Consider the following 17,973-nt stretch of genomic DNA (forward strand, 5'->3'; position numbering starts at 1 on the left):
TAATTTCAAGCAGAAGATACTTTAAGAGTTTGCTTGTATTCACAACCAGGGAACATTTGGGCTCCAACTTTTAGACTCTGCTCATGCAGACAAGTAGCCTTTTTAAAAAAAGAACCTTAAATAACTCCTGAGGGAAATGTATCTTCCTCACACACAGAAGATAAACCTCCCACTTAGGTGCCTGAAGCAAGGTTCACTACACCTTGGCAAACTGGCTAGGAGTTTTAAGTTCACAAGATTTGCAGAGAAAAAGGAGGCGACAGGCTGCTGTTTTCTAGTAAATGGAACTCAGAGAAAACTATTATCTACTAATTCACTTTGTGGATGTCCATTAAATTACACAAGTACTTCGTTTAAATCAGTTTTAACCAGCTACATCAAAGGCACTTCTTTCACTCTAAGAGAATTAATAAAACTTGTTATCCCAAAGGCAAACAATGGTAACATGGGAGTGGCAAAGAACAAAAAGAAAAGTGGGGGAAAAATAATCTGTTCTACAGCTATTATTCTTCAAAGAATCGCATTTCCAAGTCAACTAATAGACATTCTGAAAACTTATTGAGAGTCACCTTCTTCACTTCCACCAGTGGTCTCATACTATATTTGATAAATATATTTAATAAAATAGTACACTGTAATTTTTTTACTATGCTAATTCTAGGCAATGTTTCTCCTCACAATTCTCTCCTCAGAACGCTAGGGCTGAAAGTAAACAGAAACTGAACATTACTCAAAGTTTTTCATAAAATATAAACTGACAGATTACTCTGTATAGTACCTTTATTGTTACTAGCTATTCCTATATCCTTAAGTTGCCACAGTATATTCACATACAGCACTGCACCTGATGTGCATTTCCACACGCTCATGAACTTTCAAACTGGGCTCCACACTGGCTTTTAGACAACACAGCCTATGGAGAAAAGCAGCCTTTTAGTTGCTTTAAACTGCTTGAGGGGAAAAGTCTACCTTTACTACATGTACACTCCATTCCCTCTCAAGTTTCCTCAGCATCTCTTCCCAGATAATCTCAAGTTTTCTCTAGAGTGCCCCACATTACGTATACCTCTGATTAGCCTCAAATATTTCAGTTAACCTAAAGAGCACGTGTAACCCCTGGCCTGAAAACTGCTTCTTTAAGAAACATATTAAGTGGTATGTATGCCAAACCTAATATAACTTCAAAGGCTCCCTGACACTGTAGAATCTCCACAGAAAGATGTAGCAATCCACAGTGAGATGACTTTGGCTCTTTAGTGTCCTAGAATAAGGCTACTAAAAAATATTTTAATTTCCTCTACCTTTCAAAATTACTGTAAATTCCAATAAAACAAGTTAAAATAAACCTAACCCAGAATATTAAAAAAATCAAGTTCATACTTAGCATTCTCTCAACAAGATAGCAAAACATAAATTGGTGATTTTTTTTTTCTTTTCACTCACTACAAATGATCATTCTTTTGCATTATAGCATCATGCATACATTACCATGCAATCCATTCACAAGAAGCCTCTAAAGTGCCTGTTTCACAGCACATGAAGGCTCGACTTCTTTCAGCTAGGTGCGGAAAAACTCTTCAGTACTTTCCCAAACACTGATTGAAATTTATTTCACAACAATAAAAACGGAAAGATATTACATTTTCCCTACTGTAGAAATAACTTCCAAAGTTAAGATTTCTTATTATAAATAAAATTGGTAAATTACATCTTAGATGTTTACATTAAATATAAATGGCTTATACTTCATAACACAAAGAGTAAATGTTCAGTATTTCTTTATAAAATTTAAGATACACCGGCCTTGTACATATGGCTTCATTAACATCTTACACAGTTTGTTCTCAGTCATATCCATCAACACAAACAGTGCCTCTACATAAAAGATGCATCCTAACGATTTCAATGAAGTGCAGTATACTCCGTTAGAGAGAACATGTTTTAATTAACAGTTCTAATACCAGTTACAGTGTACAGTACTTTTACCAATCTACTGTGTTGTAATTATACAAGACAGGAGGAAGAGACCAAATCCCACAGCCCTCATCACAGTACAGACCCCAGCGCAGGTTTACCTCAAGAATGGCTGGAAGATTTGGCTTATGATACATAATCCAACATGTTTATTAAAAAGTGGGCAACATATTCCCCCAAGAAGTCAAGACTTCTGACTGCACAAAACTGCAGCCAAATTTCAGTACCAGTTTGAAATGAAAAACACATTAGGGAGTCAGATACCCACTGAAACAAACTGATCTGCCAGCGAGGTATTTTCATAACAATGCTTTTGCAGGTTTGACAGACACCATCCCCTTTTGGGGAAAGTCCAACATTACAAAAAATAAACTTAACTATTGGACAGCTTCAAACTGTAGTTTATGAGGATAGGACAGTCACATTTAGAACATTGACAGTCCAACTTCTCCATTTTAACAGAATATTATGAAAACTCCCACACCAGACTGAGCTATCATTCAGCCTAAAAATACATGCAATTATGACAACAATCCCAGCATCAAATCACCTCAGGTCGTGAAGTTCAGCTGCAAGATCATACACACAGCTTTCCCACTAGCTAGGAAGTTACAAAAGACAGGAGCTCAAGATACACACTGTAATATGGGAGGAGACAGGATAGGCTTCGAATACATCCTTGAAGTTTCCTCTAGCTTCTGGGCTCCTTAACAACCCCCAACTACAACATACACATATACTCCTGCGAAAAAAAACACTTGAGAGGAATTCTTCATAGAATACAGAATTCAGAATAGACAACATTTACTTACATTTACTTTGGTAACACAGCTCTTTGTAGATAAAGCAAGCAGCAAAACAACAGTATGAAAAAAATCTTGTTACGATAGCTGAATATTTGAACAAAGTTAGCACATAAAGCATTTCTAGAAAAACATCTGAAAGTGTCATGGAGACAACAGTCGAAGCTGACTTGGATCAAAATGTGTAAGTACTAGAAACTGATCACAAGCTGTGAACACAGTTCACCGAACTGAAGACAGTGTTACGAAGCTAACACAGAATAAAGCTAGGACTGATCTCATTTTAAAATCTTAGAAATATATTTTTAAACTCATTCTAACAGAAGAAAGAATATGTGAAATGAGCACACAGTCAATCAGAATTTGTACAAGACAGCTAAACAGCATTATCAAACGATTTACAAACAGAACAAGAAAATAATAAAGGAAAAATTAGAAGCTTACGCAGAACTTTAGAAACATGCCAATGTTCAGGGAATTATTTAGACAACAGAGGAATGAGGATAAATCTAAAAACTAGGAGAAATAACATAGTTTGCTTACTAAGTTTGCAACTGAGCAGGACTGCAAAATTAGCTAATTCAATTTGTGAATGACTCCAAGCTAGGACATACTGCTTTCTCAACAGAATTTTGGCACAACTACAATAACAATATTATGGCTTCTTCTGTGAACTAAATTAACTGAAAGACAAATTGGCAGATCTACAGAACAGAGTGACTGAGGGACGACTCAAAAGTTAATAGACATGCCCTCTCAACAACACAGATGGAGTATCTAAAAGTGTTTCGACACAATTTAGAAAAAAACTCTTTTTCGATTTTACATATTAAGAAATGTTTAATAATCCAGAGAAACTGGATTAGAAAGAAAAACAGCTTGCTAAAAATGAAGTGCAATACATACGAGAAAAAAAAAACACTGAAAACTGAGAATTCACACCAGGTGAACAAGTCAGATTCCTGGCAGCAGCTGTGTTAAAGAAGGGATATAAAGGCATAATGCCCCATTTATGCCTATGTACTGGCAGATACCTCGGGTGTAAATCCATATACACCATAAGAAGATCACTTGATTACTCTGGGAGAGGAGAGAGTACCTTAAACGCAGGTATGAAGCACAGTGCTGACACAACAGTTGCATCTAAAACAGGAATATTCTTTGCTTACAGACAAACACATTATAGTATAGAATATTGTTATGCAGCATATTATGTAGTAAAAATGGTAGTGTATTTTTTAAACATTCCTAGCGCGGTCACAGCCTCCGAACTCTACAGAAGAACAGCTGTTTCCAGAAGTAAATTATGGCTCTTAACTGCAAAATGCTCTTGAGTGTGCACCAATTTCTGTAACCCAGTGCGTTCTAGAATTTTAAGCTTCTGAAAGAAGAGAAATTCTATATTTTGTAGGGTTTTTTTTTCCCCACAGTAGGTCTTCATATTCCTAGGTTATACTGATCTAGGGAAACGTAGAACAATATATTTGAAAATAAAATTCTTTGTTCTTTTTCAGAAAAAACTCGAGTCTCATTATGCAATAAAAGAAAGTATTAGATGGTATCAATTTAAAGTTTAAGTAAGTTATATTCTAATTGCACTTATATTCCTATTAAAAAAAAACCCTCAAATTAGTTAATATCTGTGTTACAGATGAGACTTCAACAATACACAAAACTACACGGCTGCATTATTTTCAGTTAGTTACTGTAAAGCGGACAGAAAAATCAAAACTATATTGCTCAAATGAAAACTACAAGACTAAAGCACAAGATGAATATTCAGTATGAAAACAGGAATTTTAAAACAAAACTCAAATTACTCCTATGCGCTTCTTCAGAATTCTGTTCCAAGTCAGCATTTGACATGAGCTTCCAGTAATCAAAAAACAAAAGACGATAAGCGACAAATGACAGTCTAACAAGGAATGAGTCCCTTTAGAATTTCCACAATACCTACCTAAAGGAAAACAGGTAACAATTGAGGTGATGTAAATATAAGAAACACCTTCGCTGACTTCTAGCCATCATAGGACAGCTCTCCTTACCTGGAGTAACAATTAATGTTTAACATTTAAAGCTTTGTCCTTGATAGCATTTATTCTCCCATCATATGCCCACCATGTTACATGTTGTGTACTTTATGCATCCATTACACAATGGAAATGTTTTAACATGTTTTCAATGAGTATTAAGAATAAATCATGTCTCAAGTATAACTAAATTGGACACATTTATGCTGCCCACTTAAATTGAGTTTTTAATTACTTGTACAAATAGTTTAAAATTCTGCAATCAAAAAAAAAAAATCAGATGCCTTAAACCAGTATGTTTAGGTTACATTCTGTCATTGTTACCTAGCTGCCTCATTCATACAGTCGCACCAGTGGATGATTAATACCAAAAAGAGTATAATTTCTTGTATATGGGTATTATTTAATCCTTACCCTAAGTATAAATTTGCAACACAGTAGTAACACTGCAGGTATAGAAGTAATGCTTCCTATCTGGCATATGAAAAGATTTACACTCTACCATAGTTGATGCTGGTGTATTTATAGAGAAGGCTTCTCACATATCGTTTCAGTCCACGGGAGGTAGATGTTTGTCTATGAACTGTTTTACATCCATCATCTCCTGTTTAAAGACAAAAGAATGTATTAGTTGAAGTTGCCCACTAACATATATTAAGCTACGCTAAATCATGTCCCAACATTTCAGTTATAATGAGCAGCTGGGCTACAAATATTGAGTAGTTACTCGATAAAATCATACCCCTTTGCAAACAACAAGTCAAGGCCGGTAACTGTTTAAGGCACTGTGCACTCATTAGAGGCTAGAATACAAGAAAGAGCAAAGACTGCTTTCTTTCTCTCTCTCTCTGAAGTTGAGCAGGCAAGCTACACATAATCATCAAGTGATCTGAACAGCAGCAGGCTGAGCGTGGACAGGATTTGAATGGAGCTAAGGCTGTAGCTTTGTGTATACTTTTGCAAGTTAGCAGTAGTGTGAAAAGCCAGCAGCTCCTCCTCCGAACCATTCAGTTTCACCTTCGTGATGCTTCCTTCCTTAAAAAAAAGCAATACAGTGAACTAGACTGGCAAATCAATCCATGTCAAAAACAATTTAATTTTAAATTTTTTGTTCCCACAAGATGTAGCAATCCAAAATAACAATGTTACTGCTGCTGAAAACCAGCAGATCTGTTCCTTCCCTCTCCTGTTTCTTTCTCCTAATGTTTACTTTTCGCGAGTTCTGATGCCTCAACTCACTACAGCTACGAAAACCGAAGCCAGCAGCTTTTGCCATTTTAGCAAGTTCAAATAGTTCAAAGACGTTTCTCATCAGCTCCAGAGCTGGTGCAAGAAGGACGAGAGGGCCACAAGGTCATGAGCAGAGGGAACTAGTCCACCCCTTTCTGGCAGCAGCAAGGCATTACATCAGCTCAGCTGCCTGCTGAGCCACAACCATAAATATAGGTTCAGAGAGGCTCCCTCTTCCATACCATCAACTCTCCCCCCCTATTCCTTCGATGTCTCCATCCACAGAACTAACAGAATTATTCTCTCAAAAATATCACGTTGGATTTGTGCTGTGAGAATTTGCCTTCCAATTTAGTGATTTTTTTCAAGTTAGCAACTAATAAAACTTAGCGGAAAAAAAAAGTATTATAAACTAACCAGCCTGCTCCCAAAAATACAATCTTCTGTGGAAGTTTCAACTAGTCATATAAACTTTTGACTTGGAAGCTGTTTCAGCCAGGCACTCAGTTACTCCCTAAAATAAGTCAGCAGCATCAAGCACCTGTGATTAAAAAAAACAAACAAACAAAAACCCCAAACAACTCCTCCCAAAAAAACACCTAACACATATTTGTTTTGAAGGAAAAAAAAAATAACCATACCTAGCAAAAAACATTGTATATTAAGAAAATTACCTCAATACATGAGCTATGCATCATGCCAGAGTACGTCCTGAAGGTTATGTTGGCTGGATTTATCATACTCTTTAGCCTCTCAACAGTAAGGGAACCGAACATTAAGGGAACCAGTGGGTCACAGTCCCCATGGCACTGAAGAACAGCAATCTCCTTGTTGGCACCACTGATAGGGCCCTGGTAGGGGTGGAATTAGAGAAGAAAGAAACAGTAAGTGGAGGTAAGGCTAACATCTTCGAGACACAATAACTCCATGGCACTATGCCCTGTGACATACAAATAAGCTGAATTCTGAAGGAAAAAACCACAATGTATAGTACGCAAGTTCCTTATGAAGTAAGCTCTGTGCCTGACAACACATTAAGTTCAAAAACCTGTAAATAAAATTTTGGCACTAACTTCAGAACAGAATAACATGATTTCTGGCCAAGTAAAAAAACTGATACTTTGTTTAAATACTTAGTCTCTGATAAGATAGTGCCTTGCAGATGGAACAAACAGCAAATAGAAAATTTCCGTTTCCTAGAACATGTCATTTTAAGCAGAGATAGCTACTGAGTATTTCCTCATTGTCCTGGTTTTGACCAGGACAGAGTTGGTTTTGCTTTTTAGCAGCTAGGAGAGCTTCATGTTTTGGATTTAGTCTGGGATTTGTTACGAGAAGAACGTTGATAGTGCACTGATGTTTATAGTTGGCACTGAGACCTCAAGGACTTTTCAGCTTCCCACGTTTTGCCAGAGTGCAGGAACACAACAGGCTGGAGGGGAGCATGGCTGGGACAAAACGCCCACAACTCCCCTAATGATTTGAACTTAGATTTAGGACTGATGGCCGAATTGGCCAATTAGTATTCCATATCATGCAGCATCATGCCCAGTATATAGATGAGGATTGACCAGGAAGAAGGGCTTGTCTTCCAGAGACTCTCTCAGACTCTCAGAGTTCTCTCTCTTGCTCTCTTTTCAGGCCTCTTGCTCATCCAGGATTGCAGTGTGAGGACTTAATCTGTTTTAGCATCACTTGCCAGGACAGGACAGGCGTTGGTCACCGGGTGGTGAGCAATTGCACTGTGCATCACTTGTTTGCATGTACTATTATATATATATACATATACACACACACACTTTTACATATATCTTCATATATTATTACTTTATCATTATTACTTTTAATTTATTATTATTAAATTGTTCTTCTCTCAACCCACAAGTCTGCTTCCCTTTTCTCCTTTAATTCTCTTCCCCATTCCGCAGGGGTGGTGTATGGTAAGCGAGTGTCTGCATGGTGTTTAGTTGCCAGCTGGGTTAAACCACAACACTCATTTTCCCTATTTGCCAAACTCTAAAACTCCAGGGCCCTATTTCAAAAGCTTCTGAGTTATCAAACAACTGTCAATATTCAGTAATAATGATGGCCACTAACTCTTGCACAAGACACAATCTTCAGATATACTCATTCCCCAAGTGCAAATTACCTCAGGAAAGAAACATAAATACCTGAGGAAAAGAAGTCCGTAGAGGAAGCCAACAGCTGAGGGCTACAACACCTGCTAATTTCTGTTGCGTTGTAAGAGCTGTATACAATGATAAAGCACCTCCCTAATATAAACAGATATAAGTATTAGAATGGAGATGGTAATGTTCCTTTTAATACTTGTTTCAAAGATCTCCGTTTTCTCCTTTAAAGGTTTTCTTCTATTCCAATCTATTCTTTCTCAGAATCAACACTAAAACCAGTATTCCTGTACAAGATTTATTTTGCTTTTTCCCCACCTCCAAGTCCATGTGATCAATTCAGAAATAAAACAGCAAATTTACCGTAACTAACATCTGGGGGAAAAAAAAAATAAAAAACAACAAAACATGAAAAAACATGAAAAAAGCACTATCACTCATGACAGTAATATCACTACTTTAATATTTACTTGTACACAGACTGGGGAGTTATTGCATGGATCAATTAATCTATTAACCTCCCTACCACACGTCTTACAAGTATGAAGGGAAGAATTTCCCAAATAAATTTAGACCATCAAATATCTACCAAAGTAAAGTGAAATTAAAAATATTACCAAGATTTAAGCAAAGCTACGTAAGTTACATGCATAAAGACTTTAAATAGACTATTAATTCTAGTACTACTTCTCCAAATGCATGTTTATTTTCCAGTGAATAGTTAATTCTTTGCATAAAACTAAAAGACTTTATTTGTTAAGGCAAAGGAAAACTGACAGCTTCAAATTTTAGGAGGGTCTAACATCAGCTCTTTTCAATTTAAGTGTCTAGATAGGAAATTAGGAAAGCTAAGTTACCTCACTAGTAAAAGACACAGTTCTTTCCAAGCACACCTTACCTGAGAAAAGCCTCCCAGAATAATTCGATTAGAAGGAATTCCATTTTTTACTTCTTGATCTATCAGTGCTTTAACTGCAAGATAGATAAAGGCCAGTAGTTAAAACCCACTCTATTCTGTAGAAAGTCTATAAGAGGAAAGATACCTTCTCCCTGATGTCAACAGAAAGCTAGTGAAAGGAAAATCACCTGCTACACATTAAAAAATATCAAAAGATCTAGAGCATGATCAGAAATTCCAGTGCCCCCGTACCATTTCCAAAGAGAAAAACATGCAAGTAAGTCTCACAGAAACCCCACTTCCAGGAAAATGGTATCCTCTTCTAACTATCCAACATCACAAGTGGATGCTTGTACAGCTCTAACCTGTGTGCTACCCAGAAGCTCTTAAAAAAAAAAACCCAAACAAACAAAAAAAGAAGTACACTGGCTCCCACGTACATTTCATACCCGAGAGTATGAAGGGTTTACACTGGTGAACTACTCTACTTACTCATGAAGTTCAAAAAAAAACAAACCACACACACAAAACAAACTATGCACTTGGCTAAACTTTGATCAGCAATAATACAATATATACACAGTACTTTTCCTAACAATTTTGTGTTTAGAAAATCTGTTTCAGACTGATAATTCATTTTTAAGAATACACAGAAGTACTTTAAAGATATAAACAGTATTCCTAAGCATACCATTCTCTGCTGCCTGCTTGATCCCAACTTCATCTTCCTGTGAATCTGGAGAAAGTCCAATGATATCAAACCTTACAAAAAAAACAACAAGAGCATTACTCATTAGAGCATCCATTCCACTTCCTTAAAACACAAATAATAAAATTGGGATATTTTCCAGCTAATCATGTTAGCTGATATATCAGTTACTACCAATCACCCATAGTTCACAAGAACTAGAGAACAATCTGTGAACGTTGCTAAAAGGCTAGATCTAGTCAACAAAGCTTTTGAGTGTTGCTGTCTTCTGTAATTTACTGCAGATTAAGCAGTTCGGTTTTGATATTTCCTCCAAAAATATCAGCAGGAATTTCAATTCAACAGTTGCATGTACAAAATTTAAATAGTGTTTCAAGAAATATAGGAAAACCAAACACGAGTTACTTGAGAAAAATAATCTGAAGACGACTGGTTTAAGACCATTGAAATCTACCATATTTTTCCTTCTTTCTATTCAGAATGGATGTTCTAAAGAACAGTTTCTAGATATCCTACTGACCCACCAAATACTGCTCACTAGTAGCAACAGTTATTTCCACTTTAAGTCTCCACTACTACTATGAATTCACACACGATACAGACTAGAGACTATACTTGTAAAATAAAGTGGGGTTTGTATTCTAAGACATACAGATTAGTCCTGAGGAATTACCATTACCATAGATACACAAGGAATTAGAGCGTACTCGTGAGAGCCCTTTTATAAGAACAGAACTAAAGCAAAAAGCTTTTTATACTTACATCTGACTAAAACTAGCCATCCAGGTTGTTCATAATTTTTAATTGAGAACAGTGAGTTCATACCCCAAGACATCTTCTGACTAGAACTGTCTGCAATTGAACAAATACTTACCATGACGGCATAGCCATGTTCATGTTCAAAGAAACTGGCATAACTGGCCTGAAAAAAAAAAAGAGAGTGAACAACACTGACATAAGATATATACTGAAATTTAATAATGCAGATACAGTTGTCATGAAATTACATATCCCGAATTCTGTATTACTTTTAAACCATAATTAACGTTAGCTACTTTGTAGCATCTCTTCAAGAAAGCTGTCTTGAAACCTGCTAGCCCAAATTTAATATCCAGGGCTGAATTATCACTCTCTACGGACAGCAAGCAAAATATCAATGGGCTGCCTTACATACATATATGCATGTATGTGTGCACATATAAAGCACGTCTATATATCTATCTATCTTATATGCAGCACACACATGTATCTTATTTAATGATTTCTAAGTAATAGTTAGTTATCGCAGTTCCACACACCTGCTCAGTGGATGAAGGCACCTTAGACAGTAGCATCAGCAAACCTCAGGAAGCAGCTGAACACAGCACAGTGGCGGGCACGAGCCCGGCCACACGCGCTTCTCTCAACAGCAGAATCCGCTTAAGCAGTGCCTGCCTTCATGGCAGGACTCGTTCCCACCCTTATGCTCCTGTATGGCGTCTTTTCAGATGTACCAAGACATCTCCAATGGACCACGTCGTGAATCAAACCTAGCTATAGTTTTAATCTACTGAAATTGAGGAATGTCAGCTCTGTGGGGAAAGACTGAACGAAGACGAAGGGCAAGCAAAAAGAACGGCAGATATCGCTACGCTCTCTTTGAAGGGCTCAGCAAAATGTGGCCATGTGGTAGAATAAATAAATAACTCACAGACCAGCAATCAGTAATACAGCAAAACATTGCTTACTTATCTCCCTATCATCCCTGCTCCACGCCTCCCAAGACTGCTGGAGCAAAAGACAATCTGAATTTTGTGTTAAAATAAATGAAGACTATACTTAATTTGTTTTTCTATCATTAGGTAAATACTAGACAGATCTTTCTAGATAAATGCTTTATTTACTGACTCCTGACCCTGCTCAGAAGTATTTCACTTCTCAAATTGCACAAAGACAGCTCAAACTGCATTATTTGCTGAAGATATAAATATCCTGTGAATCTTTGAAACTTGCTGTAGGTAACAGAGAAATTTAATCTACTGTACACACACCTCAGTTTAAGAAGTACATGTACCTAAAACACAGTATATTTAATGGTCAGTAAAATACAAAAAATTGCTCCTTGTTTAGACTGGCTTTTAACAAATGACCGTTGGGGAAAAAAAGCAACCAACTCGATCCAGCGAAAACAAAGTCAAAACAATCTAATTTTGCACATAAACTTTCCAAATATGTTTTCAGTCTGAATTAGTAACAAAAGCAATATGAATACAAAAGCAGTTTTGCCCCAAAGTAAATCACAGCAGTTACTAAAAATAACAAAATATTTAATAGCATCAACATTATTTTAGAGTGAAGTTTTTATATAAAATGAAACACAGAGACATCTAAATCCCATTTGACTTCTTCATCTCTGCAAAGGTGTTAATATGAACCTCTACAGAAAAAGGTAAAACAAGAAAAGTTACAAACTTACGCATGCGGGCAAATGTATTTTACGTGGGGGCTTTTGATACCTGCAAGTGCTTCTGACCACCCATGCCTGTGAACAAAAAAATATATTAAATGCCGTTTATATTTTGGCTTAGCTCTTATTTCTATGTTGGTGCAACAGCACAGAGCAAGTATAAAATTTGCTGAATTAGATCAACATAAACATATTTCTAGGAAACTTTTGTATCAACTGCAGTATGCTGTGAACATAGTACTAAACTTAGAAGGTTTGTTCTGCCTCTGAATATCTGTTGCATATCTGCATAAAGCCAGGGACGCTTTATCTAATTTGACTATCACAGCTGCAGAAACACCACTTCGGCTCCAGGCAAAGCCTGCTCTGTATCTGGCTGGCTTTATTAACTTGGCTGCCAGAACACGTGAACACAGGCATCCTGCTCCTTGGCAACTCCAGCCCAGGGGCTGCCTTCCTGCTCCTGTAGAGTTAAAGCAGCTTCTTTGACAGCCATCTTCGCTTTTTCTGAACCACATTTCTTGATGTGGGAGAGCAGCGAACTGGTATCTAAGCTAACTCCACGTGGAGCCAACCTAATCCATCAGACCCATTAACTTTGGCTCAGCTCAAATGCTCTTAGATTCAGGCAGTCCTGAACAACATCCCAGACTGCAAGATGCTTTTTCATCTCAAGCACGTGCTGTGTGAACGCACAGAACAACATGAGATCTGCACAACAGATGAGTTATCAAGCTTCCCACAACCGGAAAACAAGAAGGCATCATTTAAATTAGTCAGCTCTGAAAGACTCATTCCAGGACTCATCTAGACATGAGTTGAGCTGGACCCAAATCTGAACCTGTGCAGAACCACTGCCTGTGCCTGCACTTTGCTTTCCAGAACACTCTCTAGCACCTGTGTTTCCTGATTTTTCTTGTTATTCAGTATACCTAACTCACCCACTAAACTAGATACTGGAAAGGTGATTCTAAGCAGAAAACACCTGTAACAAATTCATTAATGACACAGCTGAACTAATCAGAACAACAGCAGAGAAGCCATAAAAGCATGTTTGGTTTAGTTTTAATTCTAATACCATCCTGAAAAGTTAATGTATGCTACTTAAAGACATTTCAAACACACGGACAGCACGGATATTTGAAATTCTGTGTGTGTACCTCAGCTTACTTCCTAACAATATTTTTACATATACTATTAACAAATTGTGAGTGATATTACTTGTATAATATTTGCAATATCACAGGCCACCAAATAAGAATGTAAAGGAGAAAGATGACTGAGAAAAACAATTAGGTAAGAATCTGGGGATCTTGTTTTAGCCAACTATGAAGATGAATTCGACAAATTTGGAAAATAATATTGTATAGACATTTACGCAGACTCTTAAGAACAACCCTCTATGTTGTACCTTTTGGTTCAGATTTTGGCAAGTATGTACCAATCGTTAAGTGCCATTTATATAGGAGCTATGAGAGAAAGAACACAACCTCTGTTAGACACTTCTCGGAGAAGGAAAATACAGTTTGTAAACTGAAGTGAACAACTTAAAAATTCATATGAAGTGGAATAGGTCAGTTTAAACTGTGGGAAATCATAAAACTGTTCATTAGTTCTCCTCAGACAATTCTTTTTTTGGCCACTACTGCAGCTTTTTTGGAAAAAAAAAACAAAAAACAAAACAAACTGGCAGTATGTCAAGGCTGGTTTTAGCTAATCAGATCTGCAGTGGACTAAAGGAACAAATACAGCTAAATCACCATATTTCCACAGAGATGTTATGACTTGTTAATGCATACATTCCAGTACACTCAGTGCATTTGCAAGCTTGAGACTGAGTATTAGGTTAGCTTTGTCACCAAAAGAGAAACACCACATTCATATAAGGAATACAATTTACGTTAAAGAGCAAATCTCTGTGCTTTTTTCCCCTTGCCAAAACCAACACCAACCCGATTTGTAAGGGCTCAAATTCCAAAGACTCAAAAGATTCTGCAATCACTTGCTGAATATTTGGTGCCAAGATGCAGGAAGCTCTGCTGCCTCAGCTGTGTCCTACTAGCAGAAAGGAAGAGGGATAACGCAAACAAGGTGGTGTATCAGCACAACAAATGACAGCAAACATCTCCACTTGTAGAACACACTGCTAAGTAGGTGGACTTGACTCTTTTTAACTTATTAAGCATCCAGGTTATGCAAGTTTAAATTTTGACAGCTGACATTTTTTTTCAGTTCTTCAGAAAAAGCTTATGTCTTAAACACAACAAGTTTCAACCTAAAGACAACTTTCAAGATCCAGGTAATAAAAACAGAGTTCTAAAGAAAAAAATCATTTAATTTTGCCTATAAGGAAGCACAACAGACAAAACACTCATGCTACTTATTTGCAGTATCTAAGTGCTGATTCCTTCAAAGTCTTGTACCAAAAAAAAGTTTCAACACACTCCTAACTTGTTCATTAAATGGCTTTAATGAATGTACACTTATATCTTGGCACACACAAGCTTCAAATGGAACCATTACATCACACCTAAAATGCCTCTCAGAAGTTCCTTACTCTTTCCATTTCTACTCAAATGTAGAAGTAACAGGAACAAGGCAAACAGGGTATTTCACAGCTTGGGGGGGGGAGTGGGGGTGTGGTTGGAGTCTGAAGACCACATCTCAGATATAGAAATGTAAACATTAGGTGACTACTTAGAAGTTTGCTTAGATAAATCAAGTAAGCCTGGATTAAAATGTAAATGTGACATGCTGAAGTGTGAAGTGTGACATGGCCTAACAGTATCTACTAGCAAAATAAGCAATCCACGAGTCTAGGGGGAAACAAAAACAAACAAACAACCCCTAAATTTAGACAACCACAGGAATAACCAGGAAGCTGCTCTCAGTTGAGTGAAAGATCAGAAATCCACAGATTTCTTTTTCCACCAAGTTTGACTCAAGAACAAGAAAGGGATCACATTCAGACCAAATTAAATAAGTGATTGAAAAAAGAAAAAGCTTTTGAAGACTAATGCTTGAAAACTTTAAATAAATAGTTATCACCATCATATGAGCATACATTGAGTTTCACCTGTTGTTAGCCACTACAATCAATCGAGGGCAAAATAAGAAGCTTAAGCAACTTTTAACTGCTCACGTCTTTAAAACATGCAGTCTTACATTTGAAACTATAGTAACTATGAAGTATGTAATAGATCAGAATACGCACCCAGTATCTCCCAATCCATGAAGAAAAATGACCTAAAATAAACGAAAACACAACAGAGTGGTGTAAGATCACTGAACCGCAAGCGCACCTAACCCACACGAGATCCCGCACGGTTCGGAGCACGATACGACTTTCCCGAAAGAGAACTCCGCTTCGCTCACTTCCCATGCCGCTTCTCCCCTCCCCGGCCTCCCGGCCGCCATCAGCGGGCGCGCCCCGCCCGCGGCCGCGGCACGGCGCCGCGGGGCCGCCGCCGGGCACGGAGAGCGGCGCGGCCGCCGCTGACACCGGTGACCTTCCCCTGTCCGGCGGCTGGCTCCCGCCGCGAAGGGAGCGGGACCCCGGTCCCGAGCCCGGCCCGGCTCCGGCAGGAAAGTAACGGGAGAGACCTGTCAACCCGCTCGGGCTGGGCCGCCCCGCCATATATATCCCCTCACACCGTGCGGACGCCTGCCCGCAGCCGGACCGGGCCGGGCCTGACCGCGGCGTCGCCCCCAAACCGCGAAGCCGGCTGCAGCCGACCCCTGCCCGGGGCTGAGGCCGCGGCAGAGAACAAAGCGGGGCGGGGGCCGCCGCCCGCTAGTAGGGCGGACCCCTGACCGCCGGCGCCTCCCTGCGAGGGGGCCCGCGGCTCGCCCCAAGCCCGCACTCACGGCAGCTGTCGCCTTCCTGGCGGCCGGAACGATGGCGGGGAGCGGCGCCGACATGTTGTTGCCGCACATACACCGCGCTGCGAGGCGGCCAGCGGGACACCGGCCAGGAGCGGGGAGGCGGGGCGGGCGCCGGGCCAGGAGGGCGGGGGAAGGAGGGCGGGCGGGTGGTGAGGTGGGAGGGGCGCGGGTGGGCGGGCGGCCGCCGGGGGCGGGAGGACGCGGCTGGTGCCCACAGCCCGCCCCCCCCCGCCCGCCCGCCCCGCCACCGCCCCGCTCCCGGGCAGCCTCCCCCGCCCTCCCGCCCTCCGCCTCGCGAAGCCATTCCCGGAGCTGATTGGCTGCCGCCCGCGTGGCGGGACAGGTGGCCCCCGGGGCGCGGCGCGGCGCGGGCGCGCGGCTGAGGGGGGTCGTCGCCGTCCGTCAGCGGGCGCCTCTGAGGTAAAAGGTTAACGTGGCCTCCGCGGGTCCGGCGCGGCGACCCTGGCTTGCTCCTGCGGCCTTGTACGTGCCTTCCCGCGCTGGCCTGCTGCGTGTGAGAGGCGCAGGCGGGGTGAACTGCGGCCTGGGTCAGGCGTGTGGGCGCTGCGGACCTCCAGGACGAACCGGCGGCAGATGGCGCCTGCGAGGGATAGCCCTCAGGGGAAGTCCGGCTCAAGCCTGGAGTGTTGAGAAGTGACAAGTCTGCGTACACTTGTTGAAAGTCAGGCTCTGCAAAGCTGCTTCTGTCTTTGGGCTCCCAGTGGTTTCGAGGAGTTTGAACTGTCTTCCGCCTTTAAAACTAGGTTTCAAATAGCCAGATACGTCTGCTAGATTATATTGCACTTTTATAGTATAATTTGTACATGTCTGTGGTTTGAGTGTTTCCTGTAAAAATCGGGTTTATGCTGTATTACAAGGCTTAGGGGAAAAGGGAAATTACAGTGTTCTTAAATAGGTAAATATAAAATAGTAAGTCATGGGAAACAGGAAAACCAGCAAAGAGCATTGTTAGACAGAACTCATTTGTGCTCATCAGATCAGATGCCTTCATCACTAAATTAAGTCCCTTGGCTTACAGCCAACGAGTCAATGATTCTTATTCATCTTGAAATGTATTGGGCTATTCAGGAGCTCTGTATTGAAATTACTGGATCATTCCAGTCCATTCTCAATACTTGGACCAACTCTGAATAAGCATGGCAAACACATTTCTATCAGAATGAAATACTTTGTTCTTTGTCTTCTATTCCATACCTCTTTGTCAGATATTTCCTCCCAGAAAGTCAATCTACTCATTGTATTTGCCGGGTGGTATCTGGCTAATGTGGATGCTTTTTGGCATCTCAAACAGCAGCTGAATGCACGCTATGCTGCTTTCACATCCTTCCCACTGGCATGTTCCATACCAGGCAGGGATGTTTTTTTCACAAAGCTTTTGCTCAACAACATTAATATTTTTATCAGCATGGCTCTACAAAGTATATTGGAGAAGCCTCTGCACCAGCTGTGTAACATTAAACCTGCAGCCTCTTTTGCCATGATTGTCAGGCTGCTTTGATACATAGTATTTACACCAGAAGAACTGTTACTGCTAAAGTTGAGTTATTCTCACAGGTAGCGTTTTGTGTTTTGATTTGTCTCTACTTTAGTGTGTGTTCTTGCCTCATGTACTGTACCCAAATCAAATCTGTTAAGAAAATACAGTTTATGCATAAAAGATTCCTAAAAGATTAGGAGCTTCACGCTGTGTCAGGTGCCTATCAAGTGTGCTGAACCTGACTCTTGCTGTAGAGCATCCTTTTGGGACATGAACAAAGTTTCATCTTCCCTCTCCTGCTGTGCTACTTACCACATAAACGTAACTTCCGTGAGGTTGTTACTGGTGTCTCGCTGGCTGCCTCACAGCCC

General features: G+C 39.9%; 1 protein-coding gene across 4 annotated transcripts; it reads right to left on the reverse strand.

The window, feature by feature from the left end:
* Positions 1-791: 791 nt before the first annotated feature.
* Positions 792-16,182, reverse strand: LYPLA1 (lysophospholipase 1). 4 transcript variants are annotated; one of them, XM_086608648.1, is made up of 9 exons: positions 16,087-16,182; positions 15,434-15,465; positions 12,229-12,294; positions 10,648-10,695; positions 9,756-9,826; positions 9,065-9,138; positions 8,209-8,310; positions 6,712-6,846; positions 792-5,411 (listed from the first exon to the last, which is right to left on the reverse strand). In XM_086608648.1, the coding sequence occupies exons 1-9, from the start codon at positions 16,153-16,155 to the stop codon at positions 5,358-5,360; spliced, it is 651 nt and encodes a 216-aa protein (XP_086464774.1). In that variant the 5' UTR covers positions 16,156-16,182; the 3' UTR covers positions 792-5,357. The 4 variants fall into 4 exon arrangements, with proteins under 4 accessions (XP_086464774.1, XP_086464773.1, XP_086464775.1 ...); XM_086608647.1 differs by having other exon boundaries at positions 6,712-6,888; XM_086608649.1 differs by lacking the exon at positions 10,648-10,695 and having other exon boundaries at positions 6,712-6,888.
* Positions 16,183-17,973: the final 1,791 nt, after the last annotated feature.

Source organism: Tauraco erythrolophus, chromosome 3, assembly GCF_009769465.1.
Source record: "Tauraco erythrolophus isolate bTauEry1 chromosome 3, bTauEry1.pri, whole genome shotgun sequence".
Taxonomy (NCBI): domain Eukaryota; kingdom Metazoa; phylum Chordata; class Aves; order Musophagiformes; family Musophagidae; genus Tauraco; species Tauraco erythrolophus.

Bases quoted from the DNA above. Each gene is read 5' to 3' on its own strand.
- LYPLA1 (XM_086608647.1), bottom strand. From the start codon at position 16,155: ATGTGCGGCAACAACATGTCGGCGCCGCTCCCCGCCATCGTTCCGGCC. The intron at 10,696-12,228 runs GTAAGTTTGTAA...TTTTTTTTTCAG, and splicing joins AAATACATTTGCCCGCATGC to GCCAGTTATGCCAGTTTCTT. The intron at 5,412-6,711 runs GTAATTTTCTTA...GTCTTTAAACAG, and splicing joins TGCATAGCTCATGTATTGAG to GAGATGATGGATGTAAAACA.